General features: G+C 40.1%; 1 protein-coding gene across 2 annotated transcripts in view; it reads left to right on the top strand.

Moving 5' to 3' along the window:
* GNB4 (G protein subunit beta 4) overlaps positions 1-11,072 on the top strand; it is a 29,203-nt gene extending 18,131 nt beyond the window's left edge. For both annotated transcript variants that reach the window (XM_084291982.1, XM_084291983.1), the window contains exons 3-10: positions 469-507; positions 1,226-1,332; positions 2,727-2,790; positions 3,590-3,752; positions 3,965-4,031; positions 4,145-4,346; positions 5,557-5,773; positions 6,110-11,072. In XM_084291982.1, the coding sequence (XP_084148108.1) occupies positions 469-507; positions 1,226-1,332; positions 2,727-2,790; positions 3,590-3,752; positions 3,965-4,031; positions 4,145-4,346; positions 5,557-5,773; positions 6,110-6,216 (966 nt within the window). In that variant the 3' untranslated portion in view covers positions 6,217-11,072. The remainder of the gene's footprint in view (positions 1-468; positions 508-1,225; positions 1,333-2,726; positions 2,791-3,589; positions 3,753-3,964; positions 4,032-4,144; positions 4,347-5,556; positions 5,774-6,109) is intronic.
* Positions 11,073-11,088: the final 16 nt, after the last annotated feature.

Here is an 11,088-nt window from a genome sequence, read left to right on the forward strand (position 1 = left end):
ACGAAATGAATGAAATTGTAGAATATTTTTTCTTCATTTAGTATGAAATACAGCAGCAGCTTCAGCTTCTGCGAGCCTGCTGTCCATCCCACTCCCCAGATCCTGCCCCTCGTAACTGGTGTCATCACCCCTGCGATGGCAAGGGGAGTGAATACAAAAGCGTCACCCAGCACAAAACCTGTTAACCATACAGTGAGTAGTTGTTTCTAAAGCAGGATCAGTTCCTTCCCTGGGTGCTAAGTGCCCCTGAGCAGGCAGAGCAGCACCGGGGAAGGGATACAGGGAAAGGGATAGGCACTGCAACATGAGGGTAACTTCAAATGCTGTTGAATCACGTATTCTGTTGAAAGGGAGACTGAAAGGTTACTGGGACGTGACTCCTTGTATGTCCCTCTTCTTCTCCTACCCCTCAGTTTGATGCTCAGTGTTGTGTTTTAGATTCAAATTGTTTCTGTTCTTTCGTTTCAGGATGCAAGGAAAGCATGTAGTGACACAACTCTTGCTCAGGTATGTACTTGATTCAGTGTACAGGCTGTTCCTTGACATTTAAAAAAGAAAAAATGACAAAAAAACCACACAACTCTACAGTTCATGATTGTAATATGTTCTTATTTGGTAACTGAAAGAATAAGGTGGAACAAGAACTGGGAGATGTACCATAAATTTATATAGTTAATTAAAAAACAACAACAAACAGCCACACCAGAAAATCCAAACCAATCAAAAAACCACCACCCCACCACCGTAATATGTCCTGCTTCAAAGTTACCTTCTCAATAGAGTGTGTTAATTGTATTTACTATCTTGGAAAAACTTGGAAAAACGTCTTTTTGCTGTATTTTGGAAACAAATGTACTTGGTGTTTGAAGTTTTGCCATGCTTGAAAAAGTAACAATGCAGTAAGTATTGGAGGATTTTCTTCACTTGTTTTTAATAGAAAATTTTCAGATTTAATTATCTGAATTAGGCTCAGTATTGCATAGTAACATCTTCAAAAGATTTCTGAAGCTCTGGTTACAGCCATTATGAAGAATGTTATTTTTGTAAAAATCTCTTTTTGCCATTGTTACATGGAACTAATCCTGGGCTGTACGCTAGTATTCTTCTTTATGTATTGCATTCCAAGATAGCTTTTATTTTTTTAATCAGAGTTGAAATGTATTCAGTTATCTCGTATATTAAAAATAGTCCTCAGTATCTCAGGGGTTGCTTTATTTATTTTTAGATCACAACAAGCCTGGACTCAGTGGGTCGAATTCAAATGCGAACAAGGCGTACGCTTAGAGGTCACTTAGCCAAAATCTATGCTATGCACTGGGGATCTGACTCAAGGTTTGTACAATTGATCTGTAAACCTGTCATTTACGTGTTAGAAATAAGATTGTCTACTTGAAACAATGTCAAGTTCTGAGAGCCATGTGGTGTAGTCTTGATGCGTTGCGGGGAAGGATCATAGACCTTGACTGTGGGATTTTTTTGGTGTATTTTTTTTCTTTGTTTGTTTGGCTGTATCATAGAACAACTTGGGTTGGAAGGGACCTTAAAGATCACCCAGTCCCAACCCCTTGCCATAGGGGGTTGCCACCCACCAGATCAGGTTGCCCAGGCCCCATCCAACCTGGCTTTGAGCACCTCCACAGCACCTCCACAGGTGCCTTGAGCAGGCACAGCTTCTCTGGGCAGCCCGTGCCAGTGCTTCACCACCCTCTGAGTGAAGAATTTCCTCCTAACATCCGATCTAAATCTCCCCTCTTTTAGTTTAAAACCATTCCCCCTTGTCCTGTCCTTGTTTGTCTGAGCAAAAAGTTGTTCTCCATCTTTTTTATAAGCTCCCTTTAAGCCTTAAAAAGGCGCAGTGAGGTCACCCCAGACCCTTCTCTTCTTCAGGGTGAACATCCCCAGCACTCTCATTCCTTACTCTATAATTTGCCTTTATAAAGCTGATGAGGACTGCATAGCAGTAACAGAGAAGCATTGAGTGAAAGGAGAGGTGCCTTGCTTGTTCTTACCACAGACATTTTGCCTTTTCCTTCTTTTAGTTTTGGCTGAGTTCTTTGAATCTGTTTAAGCAGAGAAGGGTATGTGATGAGGCATATTTCTGGAATGATCAATATTGCATTTTCCATGATGTTGAATAATACTGTCTAATAATATTACTTCTGTCGTAACAGAGTTCTAAGACTTTACAAGCTAACTTTGTTTCACTGAAAAAGACGCTTTTGTATTTAGCAAGGAAAAATCACAAAGCTTTGAGGATGGAGTTACATTGCTCTGCCTTAGAGCAACTGGTAGTCAGATGTTCACAGAGCCTTGGGTTCTGTTCTCCCATGTGTAGTCTGGAAAGACAAATCCAGAATCTGCTTTCAGAATAAGGCTTCTTTTCTCCTAAATTTATTTATGTTTATTTTTTAGCTGTATAGTTAAAATATTTGTATGCAAAAAACAAACGCAGTGGTAGGGAGAGTTTCTGAAATGTATTTTAAATTTTGTCCATCATTAATCATGAGCCCCTTTGGACATGGGTTTCTTTAGTGATGTAATAGCTAGTTCTTCGCAGATTATCCAACAAACATTGTACTTAAAAGTTAAAAAGAAAAAAAAAAAGGAAAAGGCAAATGTCAATAGCGAAAGTCTGAATCACTTGATAATCATGCATGATGTATGTCTATTTTGAGAATTTATTTTTTGTTTTATATTAACTTATTTTACTTTGTGTTTATGTTTAGGCTACTAGTCAGTGCTTCACAAGATGGAAAATTAATTATCTGGGATAGTTATACAACAAATAAGGTAGAGTTATTTATAATTCATATCACTAATTCATGCATAATTTGCGTGTTTTAGGGAGGTTGGGACTATTTTTTCTGTGTTTGCAAGTCAAAAATGAAAAGAAGCAGTCTACATTAGAAAAACAATCCTTTTTCCAGTCTTGTGACTAGCTGTTTGCTAGAGATACGCTGTAGGCTATTCCTCAGAAGTAGGACTTCTTGGTAATAACTAAGGTCTTTACTCTGGTTTGCTTTTACTCTAGTTTGCTATTCTTATCTGTCCCTGTGTTGTTGCGTACAAAACTAATTTGGCTTTAAATTGTAGAAATATACAACCTCAGAATTTACATGAATGCTTTGCTTGTGGGGTCAGAGAAAGGGGGAGGAAAAAAAAGCTGTTCAAGGAGGAAGGCTTAGGTAGAGTGTGGGGAAGTGATCTGTTGCTGTAAACTGACCAGCATCCCTGGGCACAACCGTCCCATTTTATAACCTGCACTTAAGAGACAGAAGAATTGGATAAAGAAATCAAAGTAGAATAAACAGATTTTGTAAATGTTTAAGTTTAGAGTAGCTTTGCTATTAAATAATGTTGTACAGAAATTCTGTATATGTTCACAGGAGACTTACTGGTATTTCTCATCCTTGTATATGTACAAACGTAGGTTGTTGTATATAATTCTAGAATCAAGTTACTGGAGTTTACAATACACAGTCTGTTCGGTGTGTTTAATCTGCTGTAATTCATGAAATGACTGAATGACTTCAGTAAAATGGGAGAGCGAAGGTGTGATGTAGCACTCATGTGCTCTTTCTTTCCGAAGATGCATGCCATTCCTTTGAGATCCTCCTGGGTGATGACTTGCGCGTACGCACCGTCTGGCAACTACGTGGCCTGTGGTGGATTGGACAACATCTGCTCCATATACAACTTGAAAACCAGAGAGGGCAATGTGAGAGTGAGCCGGGAGCTGCCAGGGCACACAGGTCAGCCATAGTCTTGCTTCAGCTTTTGTTTTTGTTTTGTTTTATTTATTTTTTTATTGTATCAAACGAAGCAGTCTCAGTTTGAGATGTATTGGGGTGTGAAATGCTTTTTTCTGGCACACAGTCTGTCTGTGGGCGAACTGCAATCACTACTCTTGGATTTTAATCTTCAGTTTGACTGAGTCTGAAACTTTCTTAACTTTTGTTTTTAGGATATTTGTCCTGTTGTCGCTTCTTAGATGACAACCAAATTGTCACTAGCTCAGGAGACACCACTTGGTGAGTTTTTGGGCTTTGTTACTTTTTGTTTTCCCAATGCCTTAATTTGTATTTAAAACTTAAGCTCTCAAATAAAAAACGACCTTATGTTAATGCTGTCACTTTATCTGCAGCGCTTTGTGGGACATTGAAACTGGTCAGCAGACCACCACGTTCACTGGGCATACTGGTGATGTGATGAGTCTCTCTCTAAGCCCAGATATGAGGACTTTTGTTTCTGGTGCCTGTGATGCCTCCTCAAAGCTCTGGGACATTCGAGATGGAATGTGCAGGCAGTCGTTCACAGGGCACGTGTCAGACATCAATGCAGTGTGTGTAAGTGACCGTTTGTACTTCTGCATGGGAATCAAGGGGGAGGATAAAAGTTACAGTGGCATGAATTCAACCTACAGTCTGTTGGGTTACCTTGATTTAAAATCAGTTATTTCAATAGGGTAAAGATGGTTAAATTGTATGTAATTAGATTGTCTGATAACCTGTGGTCTAGCTCATTACTGAATTATTACCATTATCTGTGATGCAGTGAAGTGTTCTTGGAATAGTGTCAGCTGTGTTCTTGTTCAGCAACTGAGACCTTACTTTTTTAAGACATAAAGAACAGAGGACAGGAAGTTTTAGTTGGGTGACAAGGTGTTAAAACTGAAATTATAGATAAATGTGATCTGCCAAGAGGGAGCAAAATAGGCAAGCATCCTCCTCTTAAACCTTGTTAAAGAAAAATGTACTCGATATTTTCTGTTCAAAAGAGCTTTCAGTGAAATGTGTACAAGGCAAAGTTAAAATCGGTGCTTATGTTGAATATTCATCCTTGGAATCATTCTGTAATATTTATAAACTGGGTTATATTTCTCCCCTGTCATAGTAACACTATGTTCTGATCTGCAAGATACCAGCTGTGACAAATAGGGAATGAAATCTAAGTCTTAGCTGCATCTGTTTTTGATAAACATGAAAAATTATTAAGGCTGAGAGAATACCAAAGGCATGACCTGTAGAAAAATGCAGTTCCTATACTTAGACCTGAATCCTGAGATGCGCTGAGCTCTTTTCATTCCGATTTCAATCAATATGGCTGTTGTAAGACTGACTGATTTGGAGTAGATTTTGGAAATTGAATTGCTTACTTGCAATCCTCTGTCTCGGCTCAGCCAACGTGGCTGACCGTCTCACGATGGAACATTGTGCACCACTTCACCCAGGTCTTCCCGGCCCACAGCCAGGACACAAATAACTACATTTCGCTTCATTTTATAGGAGTTAGTTACATCCCCTTTGCCTCCCCTTGTACTGCATGCAGGAGCTGTCTGGGTAGGATTCCAGTCATTCGAGTGTTACCGGTGCTGTTCTAGAAGTGTGTTGTTGCATAGCTGTGTATGTGCAGCTTTTTAACAAGCACATCTTTTTTAATACATCATTCGGCCTCTGTCAGGTCACCCTGGCAAAATAATATTGTGATGCTTCTGAAATAACGCCTGAGCAATGTTTTTCTGATGTCAAACTCCCGTCTCTCAATTAAAACTTCCAGTTTTTTCCCAATGGACATGCATTTGCCACTGGGTCTGACGATGCCACTTGCCGACTCTTTGACCTGCGTGCAGATCAGGAGCTGATGATGTACTCGCATGACAACATCATCTGCGGAATCACTTCTGTAGCCTTCTCAAAAAGTGGCCGCCTCTTGCTAGCAGGTTACGATGACTTCAACTGCAATGTGTGGGATACTCTGAAAGGGGAGAGAGCAGGTGAGTGCGTGGAGCTGCAGGGAGCCGAAGCTTTTCATTTCCTGAGCAGGAAATGGGTAGTCAAAATCTATGCAAAATGCAGGGGAAGCTCACTGGCAGGGCTGCTGCTGGTGTAATGGGTTCTGCTTGGCTCCTTTTAGCGCTGTAACACCTCGTTGCTGCATTTCCTGATATGGCTGCTCTGATTATGGTTCTTGAGGGTAAAGGAAATAGGATGCTTGCATGTTGAGTTACGTCTTTTTTAGCATGTGTGAAGACTTACCAGGGAGGGCAGAGCAGCAGCTGAAGTCATTGACCCCCTGTGAATGTTAACTTTCAATATTTCTTCTCTTCCAGGTGTCCTTGCTGGCCATGACAACCGTGTCAGCTGTTTAGGTGTTACCGATGATGGCATGGCTGTAGCTACAGGGTCTTGGGACAGTTTTCTCAGAATCTGGAATTAACTGGGAGCCAAACATGTACATTCTCCATTTGAGATCTGGAGAGATCAATGCTGCAGCCTATAGCTGTGAAATAACATTTCTACCTTGTATTTGCAGGTGAAGTTTTTCTATTCACTGATTATTACACAAAAAGGCTTTCTGTAAACTAGAAAAAAAATCAAGTGAAGAAATAGGGGAGGGGGGAAGAAATCACTGACTTTTTAAAAGGGGCCAGCACACATAATCATGGTGACCGACAAACTAAGAGCCAGTCTTTTTGTTTTTGGTGGTTTGGTTAGATTGTCCTTGAAGGGTTTTTGCTTGTGCTCAGTCTGCTAATCCTGTACTTTTTTTGTACATAACAGAATATACACATTATAGCAGCCAATCATGTAACATTTGTCTGTATGTAAAGAAATATGTTTGCATTTTTTAAAGAACTACATTTATAGCTTTGCTTTAACCTGAGATGTCACTTCTGAGTTTTGTAGTGGATAAACTAGATTGCTGTTTTAAATGTTTTTGTGAATTTACTGTAGATAAAGTGAAGCCAATGGTATGTATGTGTTTTTATAATGGAAGGCATTTGAATTTTTTTTAGAGGCCCTGGAGACTCCCAGTTAATACCTAACCGCCTTATTCACTCACTTCTTGACCTGCTTGCCTATTTTTAACCGTGGGGGTTCTTCCTTAAGCCAGTGGTTCCTGGTTCATCCATTGGCAGTCATGGCCTCCAAACACCAAGGAGTTAATGCCAGGCAGACTTGCAACAACAGAGAAAATATATTAAAAAAAAAAAAAGTCCAGTTCCAGAAGTATTAGCTTCCTTACTGCAGCTTTCCACATCAGTTATGCCACCCAGGCCTTGGGTATGGAAACCAAGTGACCTGCATTGCTGTCGCTAAGTGGCTGAGCGCTTTTCCTTTTGACAGTTCAGCTCTAACTAACTGAGGTTGTTTTGGCCCGTCACGAGCTCTAGCTGATTTGCACTAGGGAAATGATTTGGCATGACACTCGGTGTGCAGAAAGCAGCGTGTTTGCAGAGCCGGCTCAGTTACCACCATGAGCTGAGGAATTCGAGAGGACTTTGCTTAGAAGCCTAAGGAAGATTTGAATGTGCAGTTAATCCCCTATAATTCCCCTCCAAACTGGGGAGGTGCCAAAGCATACCACAACCAAAAGCGCTTGTTGTCAGTTACGTGCGGTGTGAGTTACAAAAGGAATCGTGTGACCTAACCCAAACCAAATAACCTTACTCACCTGCGTCACCCTTCGGAACTCGGTACTCTGAAGGTGGTGACTCGCTTGTTCTGCTGTGGTCACAGCGGTCTGTGCCACGGCGGCCTGTTAGATGCCAATCGTTCTGCAGTTCTGCCACTGTAAGTAGCCATTGCCTCTCCTCCTCCTGATTTATTCTGATTTTAGTGTCAGTAGCTTATAAGTGACGGGTTCTGGTCAAGTACAGCTGAGTGTAGGTACAGGAAAATGGGGTGACTGACATCCATCTGAAGCTACCCAGGAAGGGTGTTTAACTTTTTGGTGCCTGGCAGCGTGCCTGCGCTTGCAATGGATGTTCTCTGGGGAATCTAAAAGTCTGTTGGCTTTTTTTAAGTGACTTATTTTAAATGTATGTGAATTTTAAATTACCAGGTTGGAAGGTAATGTTCATCTGCCCTCATCTGATGATATGGGGAGTCTGGGTATCTCTGGGTCAGGTAGTAAATATAAGTGCCCAGTATTTTGTAATATACCAAAACAGATTTGTGGCTGAGGTGATTATTTGTCAAGCTTCTGACGTTTGTAATCCTAAATTTCAGTACTTCCAAACTGTGCCTGTAAACTTGCCATGTCTGTAACGGTGAAGGTGCCAATAAATGTACCAATCACAGTAAATTCACTTAAAAATAAATTAAAAAGAAAGAAAGCACATCTTGTGCCGAAAAAGTGTACATTTACTAACAGCAGATTGTGGTGTAGGACCAAAATCACACTGTATTGTATGTCACAGGAATTCCTCAGCATTTTGCTTTATGATCTGTCTGCATTAACAGAACTATTGCAGATACTTGTTCCTCTTTTAAGTGAGCATCTCTTTGGGATCATGCAGATTTGGTTTAATTTTTAGTGGTGCATTTAATTATTATTATTATTTTATTTTTTTACTCACAGCTGCCTTGAGTGAATTCTGAAAACTTGTTACTATGGAATTTTAAGAAAATATTCTTTTTCTAAAAAAAGTGTTTTCCATAGAAGTGTGTTTTGAACCAATTTCCTAGTCAACACTGTTGCCAACACAGGTGCCATTTTTACATTCAGGTGTTAGAACTAGTTTCTACTTGTGAAGCTCCAAGCCCAATTTTACAAATGTATATAACTTTTCTTAAAAGTTTGGGTAGACTGTAAACACGGTAATGGCTCTTGTACAGGTATTACTGCAAATAAGTTCACTATCGGTGTCTGATGAATTGTCTGTTGGATTCAGCTGCTTTTAAAACAGCTAATGAGGAATGCCAACCCCTTGCTAATGAGGTTTCCAAAAGCATCATATAAATATCTGCCAGCTTTTGCTGTTTGGTTAACCGGTTTCTGTAGTGCTGCAGGTCCTGAGGTGCCTCTTGTATTGGCGCACAAGGAAGGGTGGAAGAAGCCTCAGCACAGCTGTGGAAGCGGGATCTGGGATGCTGCTTGGGAACTTGTAGAGCGCTTGTGATAGATCCTGCCAAGGTGATGTTTGCTGTTTAATTACATCATTTAGAACTTTACTGAAACAAAAAGCCTCCAGGCTTGGTGTAACACACTGTTACTGTGTGAGGCCAAATAGTGACCTTGCACAAGCTGGGGTATTTCCTGTTTTTAAATGGTTATCATTGGGGAACTTGTAAGGTGGATGCACTCCCTGAAATAGATGTGGCTTAATGGTAAAAGCTCAAACTCCCTCTAACGTGAGGAAGTTAAGAAAACGGCCCCTTGTAGGTTTTACTTAAAAGATGTAATTCTGAGCTTTGCATCTCACAGAAGATGGTATAGACACGCCTGTAGTTTAACGTAAGCTCACGAGTGCAGCTTGTGCCATTTCTAACTGCAGCCATGACAGCGAACTTGATGTACGACAGATTTTGCAGCACTTGTGGGTACATCTTAGGCTGTAAAAGTTTGGTGCCAAACTGCATCATTATCTGAATTTCAAATACCTTGTGTAATTACAGAAATGTAGTGACTGAGACCATTGTGCCAAACAGTTGGTAGCAAAGTAACTTGTTCCCAGCCTCTCTTCTATCTAAGTCTATCGGTTATGGCTTGGAAGTGGAACTCTGTGCTTTGTGTAGCAGGATTGATTCTGTTCAGGTACAGTTATTTTTTGTTGGCATATTCTAATGTTGATTTAACTTTGCAACAGAGAATACTAATTAGGCAAGCACCCAACTTGGGCTCGTTGTCACGTAAGTCAGACATCTATTTATTGGTGGGACGTTACTGGTTGAGATTCTGGAAACCACAAAAAGCTTTTACATGGCATCTTGCTGATGTACACTCACTACTGTAATGTGGGCCTGTTTCCATCTGTCTCCAGACCTTTTTTCTTCCAAGCGTTGCTATCATCTGCCTCGCTAAATTGCAGATACGCACGGTATCTGGCAGAACCGATAGTTCCTAAGGTGACACCGATATAGACCATTTGACATGGAACGTGGATTCGATAGGCTTTTCCCCAGCCTAAGGAGGGCCTGACCTTGACTTGGCAAAGCTGACTCGCTGTACCAGCTGGTCCTCGTGTGCTTACCGTAATGCATGGATTGGAACTAGTTAACTCTTCAGTTAGTGTAACCGCGTGTCCCACGATGAAGTTCACGTTACTTTAAGGTGGAATGAAAACATTGTGAAAACATTCCAGGCGTGCTTAGTCTTTCCTCTTTGAGGACACTGTCACCTCCACTAGGTTTAGTGCTGTGCTTTAAGATGTTGGTGAGAATAAGTATTGGCTAATTCAAATAGTTGGTATAAATGGTTGTGTAGCAGAATGACTGATTTTTGAGATAGCATTTCCTGTAAAAGTAATTAAGCATGGGTTGATGGTGCACTTTGTATACAGTAATCTGGCATGCATGCTGGTAAACTACTTCCTACACTTCAGAGGCACCACAAGCCTTTTTATCCAATTGCTGGTTATGTAAAATACATGCAGAATGTTAATGCAGTGTTGTTATGGTAAATGTGTGAACAGTGTTACTAATTGATATAACTGATAACAGATTACATGTGCCTGACATTCTTATACCACACAGTATGTTTAGGTTTAGCTAATATGGACTTCGGTGGAATAGTCTTAGATATTTCAAGCCTTTGTTTTACTTACACAATGGTGCTCTATTTGTGTTTTTCTCCTTTTTTTCTCTTAAAAAATAAAAGCATCTGAACACTTGTAGTACATATTACATCCAAAGGAGTCCAAAATGAAAAAAAATGCTTCTAATCATGCTTGATTTTAATTTGCCTTTAGTTTCCAGCATTTCTCATCAGCTAGTTTTTTTTTTTTTTTTTTTTTTTACTTGTTGCTGACTACTTTGGAAAACTTCAGTAATGTTACCAATTATGAAGTGATTCTGCACTGCCTTTGGATCGTGTATGTATACAGAAACAGTCTTAAAGCTTTTATTTAAGCTATTAAAAAAACCAGGGACTTGTGCCATTTGTTCTTTAACAGTGCTGTTGTAAAAAGACTTCCCTGTGAAAAAAAATCACTTGCTATGAACTCTGTTTATAGCTTTTTTTTTTTTCCACAATGGATCTTTTCTTTGTATTTGTACAGTGGCTCAGTGAAAGATGTTGCCATGAGTTGATATTGTAACCAATAAACAAGTGCTTTTAACCAGACCGTCTCACAGGCGAATGCTT

The sequence above is a fragment of the Netta rufina genome (assembly GCF_964035555.1).
Source record: "Netta rufina genome assembly, chromosome: 9".
NCBI classification, from domain to species: domain Eukaryota; kingdom Metazoa; phylum Chordata; class Aves; order Anseriformes; family Anatidae; genus Netta; species Netta rufina.